The sequence below is a fragment of the Notolabrus celidotus genome, chromosome 14, assembly GCF_009762535.1.
Source record: "Notolabrus celidotus isolate fNotCel1 chromosome 14, fNotCel1.pri, whole genome shotgun sequence".
NCBI lineage: Eukaryota > Metazoa > Chordata > Actinopteri > Labriformes > Labridae > Notolabrus > Notolabrus celidotus.
The window spans coordinates 9,682,838-9,705,245 of record NC_048285.1 but is presented as its reverse complement, the minus strand read 5'-3'; the positions used below and the strand labels follow the sequence as shown (position 1 = coordinate 9,705,245).

Genomic DNA, 22,408 nt, shown 5'->3' with positions numbered 1-22,408 from the left:
CTAACATTTTGAAAACAGGATGAAATCATGTCTGAATATCTAAGACCTAATTTAAACCATTTTACATTTCACAGAACACATTTTGTCCCATCTATTATTTTTTTTTTAGAAGAGGTTTGAGGGAGACATTGTTCCTGAGTCATTTTCCAGTGGTCGTTGAAATCATGTCTATGCAAAGGGAGAATTTGAGTTTGCATCGTGGGTGGAGTGATGTAAACAAGAAGGTTTACTGTCGGAGCAAAAGGAGCAGATTTAATCGTTTTCCACAGAAGAAATACAAAGAAGCCTGCATTGGTGCGGCAGGTTGACCCTTGGATGCTGACAATGTTCACTGATATCTTGGATACAAGGGTGCCAAGAGACCTCATTTACTGATGGTGAGTGCATAACTTGAATACAGCTGTCATGGGATCATATCCCACATGCCTAGTTACGCTTTTTGCTTTTGCCAGTGTCGTTTGATTTGCTCATATAATCATTTTAGCTGCTACGTAGGCCTACATGTTATGACTTAAAACTGAAGATAATTTGTGTAATGAATGTGTGCTGTGTTTACCAATGATGCTAACAGAGACTAACGTTTTAGCCTCAGTGTCAACCAGCGAAAGAAAAATATGCCAGAACTCTTTTCTACGTATTGATTTGATATGAGGTGTGTTAACTGCTAAACTGTCTCTGGCATTACTTTTTTTTATACAGTTATTCACTATTGTCAAGGGTTTGTCAAGGGTTTTGACCAATCAGAATCAAGATAGTCAGGTAATAAATTAAACCTAACTAAAGTACATGACTTCCAACCACTAGAAGCCAGACTTCTAGACCTATAAAAAATCTAATACTATTTAATAGTACCGATTTGATGTAATTTTAATGAAGGCAAAATTTAAAACGTATTTTCAACTTTTTGTTCTGTTGTTGTTCTGCCTGACCTAAACAATGAGACAGGGTTCAGTTTTTTGACTCACTGTTTACACGTACTGTCCCAGGTTCCTTGTTAAGTCCTTTGGACGAAGAGTAGATGTAAACAGGTTTCACTGTGATTTACATTTGAATGCACAGTATCACAATGTCTACCTAAAGGCTATGAAAACACTTTCTGGTGAGGGATTCTGCTTGTGAGTACTTTTCCACTGAACAAAAATGACTGCTTGTTAACCACTGGGTGATAACTCATCAAACTTACTGGTAGCTAATGCTTTAATGATAAGTGAATTTGGAAATGAGTAAGGAAGAGTTCGGGAATGGCTTCAATTACAATGAATCATTCATAGGTACTTCCCTCATTACTCTTAATGGATGACTATATGGTAACCCATGATATAATTCTAAAGAACTCACTGGGATGTTCCGTGTTTATTATTTATTCATAATGGTTTGTATATGAATGTCTGTAAATCACATACAGGCCACTTTCCTTGTGAGTAGCTCTACATTAGCTCAACACTTGTAACAACTACTCCATTACTAATGATATAAGACTAATTACTAAAATGGCCCATCGTTAAAAACTCTTGTTAGTTACACTACTCCCTACAAAGACTTAGCTCGACCTTTGACACTGCAGACCGCCATATCCTGATAAAGAGACTGCATGATTGGGTGTGAATATCAGGGGCAGCGTTAGATTGGTGTCGCCCTATCTTGCTGATCGAAGTATTCTGTTTCAATTTGAGACTGCAACTCTGAATTATCTTCTCTGTCATGTGGTGTGCCACAGGGATCTGTCCCGGGGCCTCTAGTTTTCTCCCTTTACTTGCTGCCCCTTGGAGAGATCATAAATAGATGTAACATATCTTAACACATATGATGACATCCATTTCTCTTTAAAACCCACTGATCCTTGTAAGTCATCCAGGCTCCTGGACTGTGTAAATTCAATCAAGCACCGGTTGACTGACAATTAATTACAGCTCAATAAGGAGGTCTTAGTTGTTGCCCAAGATACAATTATTCCCACTTCACAGAACATTGGGTTCCTGTCTACTGCTCCATCATCTGCAAGTTATATTTGATAAATCTGCACCATTTAACAGCAGTGTAAAAAAGCTTACAGGTTGAAGTTGCTTTTATCTGATAAATAACTGAGATCCTCAGTGCCTACCTCTGAACTCGAGAACCTTGTATGCCTTCATCTCTTCACATATTGACAACTGTAATCCTCCCGTTACCACACTCAGCATGTTCGCCCTCAGCTGCCTGCAGTCAGTACAGAAGGCTGCCGCAAGAGTATTAACCAGGTCAAAAATACATTCACATATCACCCCTACACTAAGATCCCTACACTGGCTCCCATTGCTTTCAGAATCCAGTTTAAAATGCTTACTCTCACCTACAAATCCCTTCACAGTCGGGCTCCAGATTATTTAGTCGAACTAATTCAGCCCCATCAGCTAACCTGTTCCCTCAGGTCTGAAATGTTACATTTACTAACAGTTCCATGCACACACACTTACAAACCCATCCAGGCTGTGGGTCCAAAGCTGTGGAATGATTAGAACATATCCGTATGCTCTGCAGAATCAGTTGATGTCCCTGTTTAGACAGGCATCAGGTATTGGTTAATTATTTTAACAACCTTGAGTGAGCTGATTATTATTAATCTCTACCCCCCTGGAATCTGTGTTTTACATTATCACTTCTATCTGTAGCTCTAGTGACCAGCTTGGTACTCCTTTTTAAACTGTATGTCTTAGCAATGTAAAACACTATGTGACGTCTTTGTCTCTGAAAACTTCTCTATAAACACATTTTGTTTCTTTGTTTATGCTGCTGCATAAAGTAAAAGTGATGATCTTATAATCTGAGCTAGCAAAACACCAAGGCCATATGAAGACTCATCCCTTACTCATTTCCCTAACTGAACATTAGCTGCTATATAAAGTTTGATCTGGAGATATGATTGTATAAATTACTTCAATCTAAACGCTCTATGCAAGTTAGTCCTTCATTTCCCATTTGTTCCCTGGAAACCTCTCAAATGTTGTGTCCCTTTTATGAAAGTGTTACCAGCACTTTCACAAAAAGCTGAATCGTTATGAGAAAAAACTTCTGGAGAGCAACAGAACAAGTGTCCTCTCCAATCTAACCTCAGGAGTCAGTGAGTAACATCGACTCAAAGAGGATGTGAAGATCTCTAGTGAGAGCAGTGGATAATGGTGGATTCGTGGTTGTGTAGTGAGGAACATGCATTCAGTGACCCTTTCTTTTAACCTCATATAACTTCGTATTAAAAAAAGATAAGAAAATATAAACCTAGCCATGGAGGACACCGCTTTTCAGAAAAAAGTTAATCACGGGACGAAAACAATCAACTTCCCTCCATGTGAAAACTCTGATTAGCAACATGTGTTTCCCACAATTCACCTGAGCTCACAATCAGACACATCCATCAAAAGTGGCAGAGATAATAACACTGAGCTAGTGTCCAAACATATTGATTTTTTCATCAAACCACTCACAAGCTCTGCAGCAAATTGAAGGGAGTAAATATTTTGGTGTTAGGGCAATTTAAGAAAGTGCAGAGTTAATTTAACACTGATGTAGTCAAATTCATGAAAGTGCATCTTCAGTGTAAAAAAAGTTAGTCAAAATCGAGTGTTAACATGAAGTGTCAACAAATTAAATCTGTAAGTGTTAATGGCAGAATTTTTAACTCTATACTTTTCACTCTCAAATCTGAACCTGGATGTGACACTGTTAGTGTTATTCAGCCCGCCCCTCCCCCAATTACCTTCGAACCGCTTTGATCCCATGCTTCGAACACGCACCGACAGAAGCCAGCAGAGACAGGATTTACCGTTCTCAGGTAAGAAAATACTTTCTGTAAAGGTAATTTTTTTGATACAAATATTATTTCTTTAACGGTGCATGGTCTTTTACTTTCAATTATTAACCACTGTTGCACTGTTAGCTTCTGTTATGCTGTAATACTCAAACTAGCCAACCTAACCAAATATCTTTAGTAGCTAACTCGTTCATTTCAGCTCGCCTAAACTTTATTTGATAGCAAATACCATATCAATGACACAAGTTTTAGAGACAGCGGCACCAAAAACTGTTTATTAAGTTAAGTATGTCGAGTTTAATGTTAGGCTAACTGAAGCAATGTGTCTAGTTGGGCTGTTTTAATTCACGAGCAGCCCAAATGCTATGCGAAAACGGGTGGCGGGATTATCCTCGGTTTGTAAGACTTGCATTTATGTGAGTCAGTGAGCATTTTAAGTCTGCTACACTACTACTGACTTGCTATTTCTTGACTTCTCCGACAACATGTTGACACCGCGGTTTTGCAGTAAGTTGCTTCTCTTAAGCAAATCGATGTACAGCACGATATATTTTTATTTTACCGGGAAAGACAAAATTATTTACAAGAAGTAAAATTGCAGACTGCAGAGCTAAGACAATATCAAATTGATTTATCAATCTCTCTTCTGTGTCACAGTGGTTTCTTGTCGCTCATTTGTGTGACTGCTAGCTTATTGCTCTCATAATGGAGCTACATGTCAGTGCTCTTTAAAGTTATTACTTTTTTAGTGTTTTATTTGCTATGTAAATGTTTAATGTCTTTTAGTTGAAGGTTTTTTTTCTTTACATGAATGACATGCAGGGTTGTCGTTTTGTTTTATAAAGTGTGAAATCTTTGATTCTTAAGTGCTTAGTCATATAAAAGTGACTAAAACTTTTGTGTCTAAGGTCTTCTAATAACACGAAGGATGCAGTAATATCTCACTGGCATTTTGTATGGTAAGATACTAATGGAAAGTATGTGATATTGGCATACAACAACTGTTCTTTCATTCATTTTAATTATAGTAAGATCCATTTTTCATGTACTTACAGGAATACAAAAAAATGCTGGCAAAGGTGGAATACAGAGGACTCCAAAAATACATCAAAGTTCCACAAAGTGATGGAAACTTTGATTTCCTCCAGTTTCTTCAAGAAGGTTGGTATCTACATTATAAACTACAATAGTTAACACTCAGCTTACAGATCTCAATGACATGGTTGATCTTGTAGCTTAATGTAATTTATTTTTTATTTCTTACAGTAACAAACAAATTCAGTCTGCAGGCTCATCTTCTAACTGAAGGTGAGCTTAGACTGAATGATGAGTCTGGTACTGAGATCGACGCAGATGTGTTTGATGAGCTCTTAAAGTCAGGGGTCCGAAAGTTTAAGGTTGTATACCATCAGTATGTAGCTACAGGTAAGGCTTATTAAAAAATGTATTCAGAATAATTGACTCAGTCATTGATATGAATGCATTGATATTCCTGTTGATATGTAAGAAACACTTTCTCATTCTAACTAATTTTTAGGAAAATAGTTGTGAAGATGCATTTTCCATAAACAATAGTTTGTTCAATGGAGGAAGTTGTTAGTGATGTACAAAGTCAAGCACGAGAAGCAGTTCTCCAAACATTTTCTTCTGAAGCACAGCAGGCAGACATTTATAAAAAAAATAGTACACAATTTAGATAAGTTAGATAACCCCTTTTCTGGATTTAATACAGAGAACAAGAGACAAAAATATTATGATGAAAAATGGGAAATAGTTGAACCCAAAGAATTTGTCCTTGGTGTGAGACTGGATACACGGAGAGATAGAACTACAGGTGTCTTTAGTCAGATTCCTGTAACAGACAAGTACATGTATGTGCCCATATTAGGTACACTTAAATCCATTTTCAAAAATAGTGAGATAAGAGAGGCTTTTTTGTAAGAGAAACTGAGTAAAAAGGGAACATACAGAGATATCAATGATGGGTTATATTTCCAAAATCATTCTCTGTTCTCACAACAGAAGCAGGCCCTCCAAATTTTGCTTTATTACGATGATTTTGAAACCGCCAACCCATTAGGTTCCAAGAAGGGTGTCCATAAACTTGGGTGTGTCTATTTTACTTTAAAAAACCTCCAACCAAAGTTAAACTCTGTGATAATGAATGTACACCTTGCAGCTCTTTTCTACACAGAATATTTAAAAAAATATGGCTTTGGTGAAATATTAAAGCCTGTAATTGATGATTTGAAAATTTTAGAAACAAAAGAAATCCAATTTCATTTATTGAAGAACCATTATTTGGCTCTGTAATACAAGTCACTGGTGATAATCTTGCTTTAAATAGCTTGCTAGGCTTTGTTGAATCTTTCAGTGCAACACATTGGTGTAGGTTTTGCCTAACTAATAAGCAAGACATTCAGTCTGTGTTTAACGAGAGTGACCCTGGGCTGATTCTGCGCTCAAGAGAGCTTCACATTGAACATTGTAACGCACTAAGTGAAGATACTGCTCTGCCTTCTGTTTATGGTGTTAAAAAACCTTGTGTGCTGAATTCATTAGAATATTTTCATAGCTCTGACAATTTTTCAGTTGATATCATGCATGATTTGTTAGAAGGTGTTGTACAGTATGAACTGAAATTGTTTTTTCAGTACCTGATAAAAAATGGATACATCTCTTTGAACACGCTGATGGACAGGATACATAGTTTTAATTATGGTTACATGGAATGTAAAAACAGACCAAGTGTTTTAAAAGTGGATGATAACAGCAAACAGTTAGGTTTAAAGGCCATTCAGTCATTGTGTGTTCTCCGTAATACCCCACTCATCTTTGGTGATGTGGTTGAAAGGGAAAATAATCACTGGAAGTTTGTTCTCCTTTTGTTACAAATTGTTAATATAGTGTTTTCCCCCATCATTACTGATGGCATGATTTGTTACCTAAAACATTTGATTCATGACCACCACACCATGTTCAAAACTTTGTATCCTGATAAAAAATTGATACCCAAGCACCACTTAATGATTCACTATCCAAGATGTATTAAAAAAAATGGCCCTCTCGTTCATATGTGGTGTATGAGATTCGAAGCTAAACATTATTTTTTTAAAAGTCTGTTAAAAATTTTAAAAACCTTACAAAATCTCTGGTCAAGCATCACCAGCGTCAACTTGCATTTTACTATGAAAATTATTATTTTAAAAGATTTGAGGTTGTTCCTATTAAAATCAAAACCATAGATGACCTGGAAGGTGGAGAATTACAATGTCAGATTTTACATTTAGATGCATGTGCAGATGTTTCAACTACAAGTTGGGTCAGAAATGATGGCACTGAGTACCAGGTTAATCTGTTTATATGCACTGGAACATCCTATGATCTACCTGTGTTCAAGAAAATCTGCAATATCATAATACACGAACAGCGTGCTTTAATTTTAGGATGTACAGTTAAAACAATGTTCTTTGATGAACAGTTTCATTCATATTGTATAGAGGAGAATATTGATGAACATGCTTTGATATGCATTGACCAGCTTACTTATTTTAGACCTTTTGATAAGCAATATTCTAATGAAAATGAGAGAGCATATATCATTCCATATTGTCATATGTTTTAGAAGATGTTTAAGATGCCTATGTGGTGCATATGTTTTAAAATTACACAAAAATGTGTTCTTACTCGACATGTTGTCTTTATTTTAACAATATTATCCAAGTAATTTTAGTAGTTTTATTACAGCAATTTTGACACCTTACAGTGTTAATAAAGTTTAAGTCTTAACTAGGGGTTAACACTTTAATAGTTAAAAATAAATCCTCTGAGAGTGTTAATCTCTAACACTATATTGAAGTGTTGACCAAAAGTAACACTGGTTAGTGTTAAGAAGTGTTAAATTTTAACTCTAGAAAGAGTCAATAATTACACTTAATAAGTGTTAATGTACCAACTCTCCAAAAAGATTTACATTAACACTCAGTGGTGTGGACCCTTATAGACACTTTAAAAGAGTTAATATTAACTCTGACAGTGTTAATTTGAGTATGCTGATTTTGCTGTGCATTTTTTCAACACAGTGACCCTATTAAGGCAGCTATAGAAGACAACATGTTTACAGTGCTTACTCGGACAACATAGATGTAGAATCTAACACAAATATATGCAATTGTTGTGTCAATTTGCTTTTGCGTCTTTGTTAGCTGTCAGTGCACTACCTTACTTATCTTTGGGGTCTATGACAACTCAGATTTGAATGGCAGATTAATGAGTGGATGTCTGCAATTTCCTTAAATTAACTTTGAGTTAAACTGAAGCTGTGTTCTTCAGATCATGTTTTAAATGGTTGCTTCAGAGTACTACTAATTTGTATCTTTGTTTAGCTCCTCTGGTCCCTGGATGAAGCCTGAAAATAACACTTTGTTGAAGACAGACAGCACATGGGGACTGTGTGTTTACTGTCCTGGGTCTGTGCTAAAGGCTTCCACTGGGAGTGAACACTCTTGGGCTTTTCAGTTCATGACACAATTTTGTACGCCCTTTTGACTATGACGCCTCTTACTTTGTTAATTCTTCTCTCCTGTGTTATGTGTTAAATGGTCCAGTATAATACAATTCCACTGATTAATTTCCAAATGTTGAAGACTCTAAAATATTTCCCCTTAAAAGAAAATATATTTAGCAAAACTGAGAACGGCCGTGTACATTTTTACCATGTGTCAACTTCTATTGTTCCAATGCACACTTTTTCTATTTTTTTTATATTCTTTTTTGTGTGTTTTCATGCTAAGTTCTAAAAAAAATGATGGTGACTTGTCATTTTTCATCACCCAAAAAACACCAGACATTGGAACTATGCAATATTTATCATAGGAAATTATTTTCCTATGATTTTCCTAAGTCACTTTGAATCAATTCCGGTTCTAAAATAGAGAGCTGCAAGGCTCAGTCCAAGGCCAAAGTACTACAATTGCTACATCAGTGGTTACAAATGGCCCCCTTATACCTTGCCTCATATACCAGCTTCACAGGCCTAGACGTTGCCATGTTTTTTCTAATATTTACATGACTCACATTTACACCACTTTTTCGTTAGGCCCATACATAAATCACTTTCTCAAAGTAAGAAATACAGCTTGAGCTTCTCTGGTAGAGGCATGATACTTATTCCAAAGTAGCAGCTAAAACCCAAAAGAGACAGAGCGCCCCCAGTCAATGTCCCATGACTCTGGAACAACCTGTTGAAGGAGATCATGTGTTCTAGTTCAGTTTCTTATCAGCCAGTTCTTATCCCTGGGGTGTCAAATACCAACACCTACCAAACCCTCAGCATATCATACTGATACACTATGGTAACTCTCAGCATGTGCATAAGCTGCACTGTTCTTTCAACTAAATGTAATGCAACTCCCAGTAGTATTTCATGCAGCCCTTTGCAAAATAGAAACAAGGCTGCGAATGTGCAGTTGGGGTGGAGATGAACTAAAGAACACCAGGGGACTGTACATAGTTGTTAAACCAACGGTCTATGGTGTATTGTTGGTTATTGTCTAAACCTGTCCCAAGATGTTTCAATGAACTACAAAGACTTTTTTTTTCCAGGAAGTAACAGAAAACCTAGTAAACAGACAGTTGAATGCAAACAATGTATTTTACTTTAAGCTAATGAATGACACTCCAAAGGGTTGTTCATTTTTGACCTGGAATGATTAAAAAAGGGATTTGAAAACCCTCTAATGTTTTGAATTTTCTTTACTTTTCCAGTACTTCAAACCTCCCTTGTCTTTACTTTCTCATCTGCATTTTCAACATTTCTTTAAAAAGTTATCCTGTGTCTATGTCTACTCTCAATTTTTAAACAAAGGTTTAAGCTATTTCAATTTCTGTTCAATTTATTGATGAAGGTTTCTGTCTGCAAAGAGGAAATATTTCCTTTCCTCTTTTTTGCCTACCTGATGGATATTTTGTCTTCTCCGAGTAATATAATAAAGAGTACACTGTAGATCTGCTATAATTGTACTGAAATAACTTTCTTGCAATTTTGGCTCTTTGCGCTAAAATATAAACATCATTCCATTCCTATTTTCCCTATATATACCTAGTGAGAGTAAGTAGGTTGTACCAAGTGACAACTCAAAACCAATGTCTCCACACTGATTGACAGATACTGATACAGACGTTAGCATTATTCATTTGAGTACTGTAATTGACGATGAGAGATACTCCCTTTGTTTACAATCACTGCTAGACGTCTAATTATCAAAGGCACTACACTAATCCCTCACACATGTATTTCTTATCAGTGACATTGTTGTTTTGCACTAATCAGCATAGAGTAAGCACAAAGGTAAACAGCAGTTAACAGTGGTGGAAAATTACTGAGCACAATCAATCAAGTGCTAAACTTGTAAACACATTTGAGGCTCTTTTAGTTTACTTGATTACTTCAACGAAACATCCTCTCAGAAGGATATGTTGTACTTTTTAACTCCACAATATTAATCTGACAGCTTTACTTACCTTGGAGATAAATGTTTCTTCCAAAAAAAAAATATTTTGAAGAAAAATAAAGAGGTGTCAGACATTATACTGTTCAACATGTCAAGGGGAGAGCATGGGACAATGACTCAAGGCCCCCCCAAAAAGAGCTAAAAACAGCTCTGCATAATTTTCAACTGTATTGGATGCGTAATAAATACTAATCCATAAATGCAGCTAAAATATTAACCAAACTGAAAATCTTATTGTAAGTTTCACTTTATAAATAATTTTTCCCTCTTCAGGTTTTAATAATACGACAGAAGATTAGGCACATGCCAAAGAAAAAAAACAGTAGGATTTTGAGAGTAAAATTCAAAATCTATGAGAGTAAAAAGTTGTAAAAGAAGAAGTTGTAAATTTATGAGAATAAGATAAGTACATTTACAAGAAAATTTGTTTTGAAAAAAAAAAAGAAAAAATACCACTTTTATGAGATAAAATGTCAATTTACAAGAAAAAGTTGTTAATTTACAAGAATAAAAATTTACATTTATGAGATAAAAGTTGTCAATTTACCAGGAAAAAGTTGTAATGAGAAGCTTTTAACTTTTTATTTATTTATTTAGGTTCCTCATACTTGGAAATCATAGCAATGTTGTTTGAATATTAGTTTTTTTTTGTTTGTTTGCAATAATCAATGACCGCACAGTAAAACAGTCATCAACATCACATTTATTTTAGAGCCAGTATTTGATATAAATGAGTACTTCAACAGTCTAAAGAGCCAGTTCTGGTAACAATACTCGTATGACAACATCAATACCGAATCTAAGGGACTAATCTGGGATTGATGTGCTATTATTCATTGTCAGCAGTTGTTCCCAAATGCATTGTTATCAATCATATGTAGCCTCCACAGCTCTTAGTTGCTAAACCAGCCCTACAATCAGTGCAGCTATGTGGTCTGGTTGCTATTCGCCGGCCCTTTGTCAGATACAAAAGGGATTAGAAAGAGGGAGTTGATTAAACAAACAGGCAAATCACTTTTTGAATAGAAAAGGCTAATATAGAAAAGCTTGTCATCCGGTTACAATAGCATGGATTTAACAGAAGACAGGCAAGGCTGATCTTGTTGTGTGTCAACAGTAATGTATTGTGGTCGTCAATAGAATACACGTATATGTAGCTTGTAAGGTTATACAGCTGCTTTTTCATCACTTTTACCGGCAACAATGGAGTTGAAAAACTACTCCCCTTAAGATTCACAACCTGATTCCCCTGAGCATTTCTAACACCTTCAGCTCACAAACTTATTTGGCTCCTGGGCGACCCCAGAGAGCTATCTATCTGAATCTAGAGCATCTTCTTTCTCATCTCTGCAGCTTATGTCCTCCTCACTACATCACCTATATATGGTCCCAATGTTTTATTTTATCACACCACGGAGCTGAAGTTGTTGATCCCCCTATAATCAAAGCAAGTGGTGTACTTGGGAAACACATGATAATCATGATCAGGTGATAAGAAGCTGTGAAAGTGTCCTATGATTTTCCCAAATGATCCTCATACCTTGTCCATATCTTCTGACATGTACTGCTTTTCTTGCCGAGCACTTCAGCAACTGAGAATAAAAGATTTCCTTGCAACATACTAATCAAAGTGTGTGTGCGTGTGTCTATTCTAAATAATTACCATCACAGTCTGTACCTCATTGAGATGCAGAGAACCAGAACCAATTACAGAGACAGTACATACAGGTTTTACTGTTTCATTGTGAACATTCAATAGCTGCTCTTGTTGAATACAAAGCACCTCTAAAGAAGCTTAAATACAAATATTGTGGAATAAAGAGTACCTGAATACTGTAAAGCTGTACTCCTGGACTGTAGTGAACTTAGAGTGTGGCAGATACAGGTCAGCTTGGCCCTTGGTGCCAGGCATCTGTGGGGTAAACAACTTATTAGAGCTGGGGGGGAGGGTGCGCATACATGTGTGTGAGTTTGTTTGGGGGCGGAGGGGCACTTGATGTGTCTGTGGGCGTAAACATCACCTGGCTGATTCCAGCACACTCTAACAGGACAGTATAAATTCACACAGGTGCTGTTGAGCAGGCATCAGAAGAGGACACACCTAAACTGCCTCTGTGAATTGTGAAAAAGTTCGAGAGAGAAAGAAGGCCAAGCTGGAATTAGTCATTCTTTTACCACTGGACCTGCAGACCATTTTGACTTCAATTCATAGAGGTGAGTGTGAATATATAGAAAGTGTGCTTTCCTGTTAACACATTTTCTTTCCAGCTCCAGTTCATTAGTTTGAGGATGGACATAATGTTTAATCTAAGTGTACTAACACTGTCTTTGCAAAGTAAATTGGAGTCATCTCTTCAAATGTTAAAAATAATAATAATAAAAAGGAGCTAAAAAGACACTTTTTACTTTATATTTAACTTTATTTAGCAACACTGAAATGTACTGCAAATAGAGAATCAATCAAAGCTTGTAGGAGACTTATTCCAGTAACATCTCCTTTCATTCAGTGATTCTAAACCCTGCTGTTGTTGGAATTATGTAACAGCCACCGCAGGTAGAAATCCATTCACCTTAAATCAGAATAATTCTCAAATTGTTGCAGATTTTAAGAGAATTGCCCACTTAACAGAAAGGGGAAAGTTGTAATGACAAGGTAATAAATCAAACGAATGATTAGCACACAGTTCCTGCTTAAAAGTCTATTTTCAGTTGCTTCTACTTGATTGAATTAATACCATGACACAGGGTGTGTATTCAAATTTCTAGATTGTCAATGCTTTAAGCCTGAGTGTTTGCAATGAAATGACTCAGACTAAGCATTCTGACTTTACATCTTAAAACTGCCCAGGATGCACAACCAGTGAGCAGTAGCAAAGGCATATTCAAATAGCCTCATAAGAGAAAAGCTAACTACAAAAAAAAGAGAGTCTGCAATAGACCCGTGCAAGTTTAGATATTGCTTGCCATTGTAACATTGTAATTTTAAGATTGCTGTGACTAAATCGTAGCAGTCCTTAAAGTGCTTTTAGGTTTACAGTTAAAGTTTAGTGTCCAATATTTTGTGGCTACTCAAGAAAACTTTTTTTCATGCTGGTCTTTTCCTCAAAGGTACTAGTTTTCTAACCCAAAGCAACAATTAAGAGTAACTTGTAAGACATACAATTAACATACCTAGCACCTGAAATCATTCCTGCACAAATCTTCTTACCATATGGAAAAATGCTGACCTAATGATTAGGCATGGAATGACTTGGATTACGTGCAGAAGAGTTTAAGCCTGCAAACAAGCCACACAGTATTATTATCAGATTTCTTAGGGCAAAATTACTGGATGTACGCTTTGAGGGATGAAAACAAAAACAAACTCACAGCACTGAGCGTTTTGTACTACTTCACATTCACTAACAAGCACGCAATGAGCCAAATGGGTAGTTTGCATGACTTGGCAAGCACAGAGGCGATACTTATTTGGAAACCTCTGTACAGCCAATATTGCCAGTTACCATCCATCAAGTGCCAGACTTATGAGAACCCAGGGCTTGAATAAAGTCAAAGACTGTTATGTCTGTGAGCCAGTCTTCTGGCCAGGGTTTGTGCAAATTATTTTAATACCATGTTTATTTTTGCTGCATTGAAACTAAGCAAACAAAGCTGATCCTTGTGTTGAGACACTTGCAGAGGATCAAAATTCAACTCAATTTATTTGGTTTATTTGGAGCACTTATGTGTTGCACTTTAGTGGAAACTTTGTTCCTCATTAACTTCAGGTCTTTACTGCAGTGCTTCTCCTACCGAAGATTATAGCCTTTCAGTGAGGATTAAAACTGCAGTGAGAGAGAGAGCAGCTTGTTACATGGGAGACTACATAAGCAGTATGGAGTGAGATTTGGCTACGGGGAAAAGGAATAAAGAAGAACATGAACGATACTTACTCGATACAAAAATAGAGCAGGTGTTTTCTAGACTTAATAACATAATGTGTTTTTCTTAACACTCAGTACTCCTTCAAATGTTCAAATTTTAACATCCATGTGTACATTTGAGTGCTGTAGTACATTGTATGGCACAATTTTGCCTGCAGTGCATCACTTAGTGTATGTTGGATTATTCTTCCTTGACACAAAATGTGCTTGCATATAAATCTATTTTTTTGGGAAATCTCCCACAAACATCTGATAAGCAGGGTCGAGTTGACATTTTGCTACTTTATTGTAGCAGATTACTGTATTTAGGATGATTGACACTTTGAAAGTTCCCGTTACCAGTTGACTGGGTAAAATAATGACACGCTTTGTCAAGTTATTTTTGGTATTTTTACACATTTTATCTGAAATTATTTTTGCTTTATTGCATGTAGAAGAGTAAAATAAATTTCTGACATTGTTTGGGCTGCAAAAAATGTGTTGTGTCCTAAATTTTATACTTATTATACATCATCTATAGTGTTGTGAACTTAGAAGTTTTTTCTTTTATAAATATGTAATTGTTGGTTTTACATCTAACATTTTTCCCCTTGTTTCATTGTCTTGTAGGTCATAGAAAATGCTGGGATTTATACAGAAACGTATCCAGAACTGTCTGGCGGAGCGTATGAGCCGCAGAACCAGGCTAGTGACCAAAGATGGTCGCTGCAACATCGAATACGGGAACTTCAAGTACAGTAAACACTTTGCCTTCCTTGCCGACTTCTGGACCACATTTGTGGAGATCAGGTGGCGTTTTGTTCTCTTCCTCTTCATCGCCTCCTTCACCCTCAGCTGGTTCATTTTCGGCCTGCTGTGGTATTGGATTGCCCGCAGTAATGGAGACTTGACGTGGCAGAACCCCTCATCAGATCACGCTCCATGTGTTGAAAATGTCGTAGGACTCACCACAGCATTCCTCTACTCCCTTGAAACCCAAACGACCATTGGGTATGGTGGTCGAGCGCTGACACCTCTCTGCCCGGGTGCTGTGGCTCTTATCATCATCCAGTCTCTCCTTGGAGCCATTATAAACTGCTTCATGTGTGGAGTCATCCTGTCCAAGATCTCTTCACCCAAAAAGAGGGCAAAGACCATCACGTTCAGTGACATGGCAGTCATCAGCCCCAAAAATGGTACTCTTTGCTTGTCAATCAGAGTAGCTAACCTGCGCAAGACCCTGATGATAGGAAGCCAGATCTATGGCAAGCTGTTGAGGACGACAAACACACCAGATGGGGAGACGATCATCATGGACCAGGTGAACATTGAGTTCATGGTGGACGCTGGGAAGGACAACCTCTTCTTCATATGCCCTCTCACACTCTACCACATCATCGACAAGAGCAGCCCATTCTTTGAGATGGCAGTGGACACGCTCAACAAACAAGACTTTGAGCTGGTCGTCTTCTTAGACGGCACTGCAGAGTCCACCAGCTCCTCCTGCCAAGTCCGGACCTCCTTTGTTCCACCGGAGATCATGTGGGGCTACAATTTCTTACCCATCATCTCCAGAAGCAAAGAGGGCAAATACAGAGTAGATTTCTCAAACTTCTCCAAGGTGGTGCCTGTGGCCACAGCACACTGTGCCTACTGCTTCCACAATATCAAAGGTCATCACCACCACTCCAAAGATGGACATGACAACCAGGGCTTTGAGGTGATTGATATCGAGTCCCCAAATGTAACCAAGATGTAAGGAGATGGACATGTGTATCTAAACACAACATAACAAGACTGGCAGAGGCCTTTACCTCTCATTGAAGAACTCCTCAAGACTCCAGATAACTAACAGCTGATGGGGGCAGCCAGGGTTACCTAATGGCAGACAGTGCATTGTGTAGCATTTAAATACCAAAAACCTACTTATATGTCATTCTATTGTGTTTAACGCAGATAAGAAAGACGTCTGTGGGGCAGGACAGTTATTGTGGACTATTTGTATGTCAAACCACACCTGTCACTGTCTGCTGACCAAAAACCTGTTTTCAAAAGGGAGGTCAGGTCATGCAAGGTGGATATGCTACTGATCAAAATCAGAAAGAGAGAGTGTCTTCAATCACTCACCCATGAGCTTGTGCTGTAAATAAATTGTAGTTGTTCTAATTTACCTCCATCCTAGCACACCGACCAACTGAGTATGCAGAAAATGAAAATGTATTATACTATGTGTTTGTATATTTATGTTACTTGAAAGACGAGTGTTTGGAGTTATGTTGATGTCACAAGTGAGAATAAGTAAAGTTTTATTAACTTGTGCTACTGTAAGCTGCTCTGCACAAGTAGACATTTGGACTTAAATCATTTGAGTATACTTGACAAATCAGGCACTGAGGCACTAGCAAAGGATTGGACTTTGTGGCCACACTTTCAAAGGGTAGGTGATGTAGTTGTGGTTTTCTCCTCAACTTAAGACATTGCCGGAGAACAAATATACCAGGAAACACTTAATTTATGGCTGCATACAGTACTGTGTATAGTTTGTTTAGACATTTTTTTTTGTATTTGATCTCAGGGCTAAATTACACTGAAATAAATGCTATTTTTTGAAACAAAAGGTCTTTGTTGTCATTTTATCCTCCGTCACACTGAAACCAGAGCGTCAAATACGGGCTATGATCAAAAAGGTCAGAGCAACATCATGCCAGGTACTTACCCCTATCAAGGCTTTTTTTATCAATAAACAAAGTGAAGTTGTGACAGCAAACAGGGATCCAAACACAGCAGAGTGAGAGTGTTATGGAGATAAGATCAGCTGCTTTACCGCTTATTAGTTTGCATGATGGTTCTGAACATGAAACCAGAACTCTCCATTCAGAGAAATAACAGGACATGGGCAACTTTAAGGTAACATGCAGCTTTAACAGGTTTTTGTCTTCAAGGCAGACCTTCCACTATGACCCCTGTAGGACACATCATATCAGTGCTTATTGTCTGATATGTGTCTGCACCAGTGTTAGGGTAGTTACTCAAAAAAAGTTACTTATTACCAGTAACTTTTAAGAATGTTAATACATTTACTCACTGCTGAAAGTTTCACACATCTGCTGCTTACAGTCCTGTTTAACTTTGTCTATCTCTGCTTTGGTTGATACGCATCATTGTTGAAAATCAAGCCTAGGCTGTTTGGTTGGTGTCGGCACCATGCTGCTATCTTGGGGGTCACTCAGTGTCCGAGGGTTTTTTAGCCACTACCTTTGTGTTAGCATGTTGCCTTTGCAGGTTCCTGGAAAGACTTGGTGTTGAGTTTGCAGAAGTGGAAAGTTGTTTCTGGCCCCGGCACGGTTTACATTTTACCATCACATTCTTGTCCTTTCGAGCCACAAATTCAAAGCAATTTGCATTTTTCCAAGTCTCAGAGGATTCTGACCCTCTCTGGTCTTCATACAGTGATGTTGATGAAATAAGGGACTGAGTGATACGAAGGTGAAGTGTGTAAGATTTTCATTACACAGGAAAATAAAGCAGCATAGAGAAAATGTGATACACAGCCCCTGCTATCTGTTGGCTCACTGTTGTTTTTTTCCTTTTACTGTGACGTTGGTTTGTGAAGCGTGTCTTTTCGTCCAGACGGTTCATTCACACTAATACAGCAATTTGCAAAACTAAAGCCGTCACACAACCCAGACACCAATTGTACACACCAGTTGTTAAATTACAGACACCTATTATTTAAATAAGTGTTCATAGAGATAATTAAATGAGGTAAAGAGTAAAACACTTAGACTAAAATAGATGCACACCAATATTAAACCATTTTAAACCAATGTTTTTCCATCTAACGTGTGGCCTTGAATTGTTCAATGATATTAAAACTGATGGAACTTAAATAGGAGTTGACAAAGCTAAGCAAAATCTGACAAAAAGCCTCCAAAAAATGAGAATGTGTAAATGATACAGCTCCTTTATTCTTGTATGCAATATCACCAATGCATACATGTAGCTAGCAAGAGCTAACACAGCGAATGCCTTTCAAAATAATGTAGAAGGAACCATTTGCACCACAAATGTAAAGATAGATAAGAACATACCATTTATGTCATGAGTTGCTTTTATTTTGTAGTTCTTGCTCCCTGTGTGTCTGCTTTGGTTTTACCTCATGCCCTTCAGTGTTTCCCTCCACTCTGATTGCACCTCATTAGTTTCACCTGTGTCTTGTCACACCTGTGACTAATCACCTGGTGTTCATTCAGTCTGTGTTCCCTCTCTTCTCTGTCAGTTCATTCAGTCTTTCTCCTGAGTCTTGTCTGCACATGCTCTTTTGTTTATACACATTATGAAGATTTTTTAACTAAAGAGCAAAAAAGAAAAATATGAAATACAAATGTTCTAAAAAACTCCAAGCAGATAAACTCCCAAAATGTCCAACTTAAAATCACAGAAACACAAAAAGAACCAGTTGGAAAATGAGACACACAGAGAAAGAAATGGGACAACACAAACAATACTCAGGATAAATGATAAAGGTTAGAAACAAGGAAGAAACAAAACTTAAGAATATGATCATAATCTATTTCATGACCATATGGCTTACAGGACTGCTGTAACAGTGCTCTATAAACTAGAAACTGAGTGTTTTTCCTGGGACATTCTTAGTGCCTTGTCATGGTAGTTTTGAGCATTTGATTACATCAGGGTCAGATAACACGCCTTTCTGGGATCAAGATTAAAATGTGGCCTGTAGTACAACACAAACAAACTGTAACAGTCACTTTATCTTTAAATCGAAGGAAGAAGGATACAACTCAGTGCCAGGAAAATACTAAATACTTGATTATTTTATTAATTACTGACTTTCTGTTCCAATAAAGATACACAGAAAACCTCATTCATTTAACTTATCAACTTAACCAAAGTTGTAAAAGAACAGCAAGTATGCTTTATTTGTCTAAGTGCTCTGATGAAGTCACAAGCAGGCAAAGTAAGAAGGCTTGAGAGGTAAAAACATTTATTTTGTCACATTTTCCTATACAAAAGCCCTTTTTCAAAAGGTAATACTTCATACATTGCAGAAATGACAATAAAAATAATACATTGGTTAATTGTAAAATTATACACATATATTTATATATATATTTTTGATATCCAAAATACATTGCATATACGAAGTAGCACGAATCCCTTTCCATTGATAATGCTCGTGAAACATGAAAGCTAAGGGTTCATTAGAATAATTTCTTTATGCTACAAATAACACGTCCCCTTTCTTTGATTTTTTTTAAAGCCATGAAACTCTCAGGAGAAGCTGGTTGTGAATATCATTAATGTCTGTATCATTTGCATAAAATACCTGAAATTCTTGAATAAACAGGAGAAGCCACCCAGGGCTATTTGGCATCAAAAGTGTGTTCAGAATGGCAAAGATCCACCATAAACACATGTTGCATACAGAGTAAAGGAATCCCTGGCTGTGGATAATGATTTAAGCAGGCTATTGTGGGTTTGGAAATATAAGAAAATACCCTCTGTGCATATAGTCACTTCGGAAGTCACAACCAAATTTCAGAACTTATAACAATTACAAAAAAAAACCAAAATGGTAACATGTATTGCCCAAATGTACAGATATCAAAATGCTTACAATGCTGAACAAACTACTAAGCAGAAATGGACTTTAAAGGTTTGCATTTTTGACCGAGGTCAACTCGTATTAATTCTCTTGACTTTTTATACTGTGTCACATATGAAAATAACTCTGCATAATTTATACAGTAAGTTGCTTTAATGCCTAGTTGTCTGATGCTTATAAAATAGTAAAAAATAGGTCTGACAAACGCACAGCGTTTGCGAATCTGAGGATTTATTTGTTTAATCTTGTCAAACTTTGTTGGTTTTGTTCTCCGATAAACTACTTAGTCCTAAGTAATTTATTGATAAAAGGAATACATTTGCAGCCATGAACACCTGAAGATGGATATGTTATGACATGATAAAATCCTGACTTGAGATTCATGTGCATTTGGCTGGGCTTTAGATCAGTGAGACACTAACATTCAAACACATATGCTGCTTGCAAACTAGGATCCAGCCCAGGTAAAATGCAACTTGACTGTCCATCAACATGATTTACTGCCAGGCCTCCTCTCTGCACTGACCTACGGTCCTGACTGGCCTATAGAGAGGAAGAGACAGTGTGGCAGTCATTGCATTCAGGATGCACTTCAAAATCAAAAAATGTCAGATTTCTAGTGAGGCAAGGAGATGATGATTATGTAATTATGAATTTAAGATGTAATAAGGTTGTGTCTTTAAGAATAGAAAGCATACGATACAAAACAGCAGTTAAGGCACTGTGAAGGATATGTTTGTCTTTATAACATGTAATAATACAGGATGCATTCCTTGCACTTTAAGGCACTTACGATAAGAAAACATCCTAACAACACATAGTCTTATTCGGCAGATAACATCTACATAATCACATCTGTAAAAAGGCCCTTTTTGGTTTGGTTTAAGATGTGTACAGCAAACAGGGCTTTAAAAATCAGCTATTTCTTTCTTAAACAAAATGAAAACATCTGACAAATTTTGATTTTGCTGCAGGGTATCCCTTTTACATGTGTTTCACAAACCAGAAGACATTCACATTAATACTGACATGGTCGAGCAACAAAACATCTGGAAATAGCATGGCTAAAAGGCAACATGGCAAACATTTAATAGCCTAGTGTGTGGCCCCCTGAAAACATCTGACCTGGGTTGAATTATTGTTGCAAATTACTTCAATTACATCTTGCCTCAGCTTCCCCTGCACAGTGGAGTCAACTGTACACCTCAGCCACCTTGAACTGCACACACAACACACAGAGAGCATTTTCAGTAACTAGGTTGACCCAGGTCAGCAAAACATACAGCGCTTCCTTCACTGGCATTTAACTCTTCTCTAGCCTTCCAGTTTGGAGGATAAATTAAAGGTGAATGGCATATTCCAGTTGCCAAATTTCATTCAGTGCTGAGAAAAGTCCATCTCTTTGAGAGCTCCTCCTTGTCCAGCGCATTTCAGAAGACTCTCCACACACACATAAAAAGATGCAGATGGACAGACAAGCAGACAGAGACAGTGGAAACAGAAGGCTGGAAGTGGTGGGAATAAGAGGTCCCTACAAGGCTGTTGAAGAGCGGAAAAGACAGATGCTTTAAAGCATAATGTACATAAAGTACTGAGGATGTAGATTGAGACCCATTAATATAAGGCCCATGTCTGGTATTGTAGTATTGCAAGAAGGCAGACAGACTTTAGTTGCTCACCCTGGCCATAGGCTTTGGGTTGCAAAGATTTTGGGTAGGAACACTTGTAGGTGCATTTCTCTGGTGGAAGAGAAGGCACAGGAAACTCAAATGCATATCTGAAAAATATAAACAAACAGTCGCTTGTAAAGGTAAGTAGTATTCCATTTTGGACCATAGCATCCAGTTGTTTAAAGATCCTTACAAAAACATCTCCTTCATTTTAATCATCCTTCATGTAGGAGCAAAATTTCTTCAGAGGACTAATGCCTCTTTCAACAAAGTCTTCATTGGTTCAGCATCATTGGGTGTGCAGGTCAGCAAATGTGGACTTTGTTGGAGGAACAGGGAGGTTTTAGAAGGTGGTGAAGGTCAGACTGGGAGGTTTAGTAATAACTACCCAGGTGGGACGGCACATGGGTGTTAGGGTGGCGAGGGACATTTGGGTTGGGATAGATGCCTGCAGTGGGCGAGCTCCAGTACGGAGCAGTGGGTCCAAAGAAGTTGGAGGAAGTGACAGGCATGGATTGAGGGTGTGGGGATACAAAGTTGACCTTCTGCTGGTGGGCATGGTAGGAAGGCACATAGGCTAGGTCCGAGGGATACTTATACATGGAGGACTCAGTGGGGTGCGGCTGCAGCGCCTGAGCGATGCCGTGGAAATCGAACTTGTAGGCGTAACGCTTGCCGTGCACCTTCGTCATGATATTTTTGTCGTAGTAGTAGCGCAGTGCGCGGCTCAGCTTGTCATAGTTCATGTTGGGCTTGCTCTTACGCTCGCCCCAGCGTCGCGCCACCTCATCTGGGTCGGTCATCTTGAACTCGCCATTGGTTCCCTCCCAGGTGATACAGCCAGCATTGGCGCTGTCTGACAGGAGCTCCAGCAGGAACTGCCACAGCTGGATCTGACCTGAGCCTGATGG

General features: G+C 37.7%; 2 protein-coding genes and 1 long non-coding RNA gene across 10 annotated transcripts in view; 2 read left to right on the top strand and 1 right to left on the bottom strand.

Moving 5' to 3' along the window:
- The first annotated feature begins 4,838 nt into the window (after positions 1-4,838).
- On the top strand, positions 4,839-9,518 carry LOC117825521. Its single transcript, XR_004633862.1, has 3 exons — positions 4,839-4,945; positions 5,051-5,209; positions 8,170-9,518. It is a non-coding gene; the product is annotated as an uncharacterized LOC117825521 (long non-coding RNA).
- Positions 9,519-12,385: 2,867 nt separating this feature from the next.
- LOC117825517 (ATP-sensitive inward rectifier potassium channel 1-like) lies at positions 12,386-16,769 on the top strand. 2 transcript variants are annotated; one of them, XM_034701412.1, is made up of 2 exons: positions 12,386-12,510; positions 14,829-16,769. In XM_034701412.1, the coding sequence occupies exon 2, from the start codon at positions 14,839-14,841 to the stop codon at positions 15,955-15,957; it is 1,119 nt and encodes a 372-aa protein (XP_034557303.1). In that variant the 5' UTR covers positions 12,386-12,510; positions 14,829-14,838; the 3' UTR covers positions 15,958-16,769. The 2 variants fall into 2 exon arrangements, with proteins under 2 accessions (XP_034557303.1, XP_034557304.1); XM_034701413.1 differs by lacking the exon at positions 12,386-12,510 and adding an exon at positions 14,474-14,569.
- Positions 16,770-19,093: 2,324 nt separating this feature from the next.
- Positions 19,094-22,408, bottom strand: part of fli1 (Fli-1 proto-oncogene, ETS transcription factor) — a 32,546-nt gene continuing 29,231 nt past the window's right edge. For 5 of the 7 annotated variants that reach the window (XM_034701405.1, XM_034701406.1, XM_034701409.1 and 2 more), the window contains one exon: positions 19,094-22,401. In XM_034701405.1, the coding sequence (XP_034557296.1) occupies positions 21,872-22,401 (530 nt within the window). In that variant the 3' untranslated portion in view covers positions 19,094-21,871. The remainder of the gene's footprint in view (positions 22,402-22,408) is intronic. The other 2 variants (XM_034701410.1, XM_034701411.1) reach the window with 1 other exon arrangement.